The sequence below is a fragment of the Gordionus sp. m RMFG-2023 genome, unplaced genomic scaffold, assembly GCF_954871325.1.
Source record: "Gordionus sp. m RMFG-2023 unplaced genomic scaffold, tfGorSpeb1-WG-v2 contig_95, whole genome shotgun sequence".
NCBI lineage: Eukaryota > Metazoa > Nematomorpha > Gordioida > Chordodea > Parachordodidae > Gordionus > Gordionus sp. m RMFG-2023.
The window spans coordinates 1-1,752 of record NW_027051189.1 but is presented as its reverse complement, the minus strand read 5'-3'; the positions used below and the strand labels follow the sequence as shown (position 1 = coordinate 1,752).

General features: G+C 32.6%; 1 protein-coding gene across 1 annotated transcript; it reads right to left on the bottom strand.

Annotated features, from left to right (window-relative positions):
* Positions 1-206: 206 nt before the first annotated feature.
* On the bottom strand, positions 207-1,295 carry LOC135930768 (ATP-dependent DNA helicase PIF1-like). Its single transcript, XM_065467553.1, has one exon. The coding sequence runs from the start codon at positions 1,293-1,295 to the stop codon at positions 207-209; it is 1,089 nt and encodes a 362-aa protein (XP_065323625.1).
* Between the last annotated feature and the right edge of the window lie 457 nt (positions 1,296-1,752).

The following is a 1,752-nucleotide window of genomic DNA, read 5'->3' as shown; positions in this document are numbered from 1 at the left end:
AAATAGAATATACTGTTTTTGGTGATGAAGATGGTTTAGCGATGGTGAAGAAGTTCTCTTTTCTTTGCTCAAGGTGGTTTAGTTTTTGAAGATGATGTAAAGTTGGTGATTTGATGGTGAATAACAAAGTTGGTGACTTTTTTAAATTTCTTACAAATTATGAATTTAAGATTTCATTATATACGATATTTTGTGTGAATGTTTTATCATTTTTTATCATTTTTTAAAATTTTTCCTTGTAATTCTGATGGCAAAATCATAATTTTCATATTATTTTGAGATTTACATCTAGTAAGAGCCACATAGAGTTGTCCATGGGCAAAGACGGGCTCAGGGAGGAATAAGCCTACATGATCAAAAGTTTGTCCTTGACTTTTATTTATTGTAATCACAAAAGCGGGAATTATAGGAAACTGTCGTCTTTTTAAAGTAAATGGTAACTGAGAGTCACTTGGAGCTAGATCTATTCGCGGGAGAAAAACTCGATAACCCTTATTAGTGCCTGTCAATACCTCAGCGTCGATAAAATTAATATGTAAATGTCGTATGATTAAACGGGTACCATTACAAAGTCCTTTCTTTGGGCTCAAGTTGCGTAATAGCATAACAATTGTACCAACCTTAAGTGTTAGCTTGTGAGGTGGCATACCGGATGGAGTTTGTGAATGCAAAAATTCTAGTGGAAAATTCATTATATCATCTTTATTATCGCTTTCAATGGAATCTGCACTATAATAATGTTTGATAGGGCCTGAAATTATATTAATGATATCGTTGTTGAGGGTAAGTGCAATTTTATTTTTGGTGGTTAATATTATTTTAGTAGAAAGACTATCTATATCAGCAATTTCTATAGAATTACCATACACACATTTTATTAATGAATCATTTTCAAGCAAATAAGATGGGATTTCAACACTATTTGTAGGAAGATCAGAATTGCTGCGTGATAGCCCATCTCCAATTTTAAGTAACCAAGCATTATCAACTTGATCTGATGAAATACGCATATTATCAATCAAATGTATTATTTTAAAATGACTCCATAAATATGAACTTTTTATACAGGACTCCATAATATCGACTTTGGAGCCTTTAGGCACTACTGGTAAAGTCTGTCTAAAATCACCACCTAATAAAATTACTTTTCCGCCAAATGGGTGGGAATTTTTCATAATGTCTTTAAGTAATCGGTCATTGCATCGCAAACCGTGTTTAGTCATCATTGTGGCCTCATCAATAATAATCAATTTGCTATTTTTAATATCTAGAGCTAGCGAACTATGTAAATTCATATGGGATGTAGAAGTTTCAAAGATAGGCACAGGTAATTTAAATCCGCTATGGATGGTTCTTCCCCCTTTAAAAGAATAGAGGATATGCCGGTGGTTGAAAAAGGCAATACAATTTGATTTTTTGCTCTTATATAACACATTAAGGTATTGTAAAGATACGTTTTACCTGAACCTCCAGGGCCATCCACGAAGAAATATCTTTCTGGAATATTTTCTAATTCAATCGCTTGTATAATTAAATCAAAAGCATATTTTTGTAATCGGTTTAATTTAGATATACGCTCGATTGAATCGGCAGCTTCAACATAGGCATCATAATGTTGTTTTGGGGGGATTTTTGTAGGTGAAGGAAGATCAAAACTTCATACTAATGTTCCTTCCTGCCTATTGCCTCAAAATACTTCTGAAATGCTTTCCATGATTTATAGTAAATTAAATCCATTTTGCTAATATGATC

Excerpts from the sequence above, each read along its gene's own strand:
- LOC135930768 (XM_065467553.1), bottom strand. The coding sequence starts at position 1,295 with ATGAATTTACATAGTTCGCTAGCTCTAGATATTAAAAATAGCAAATTG.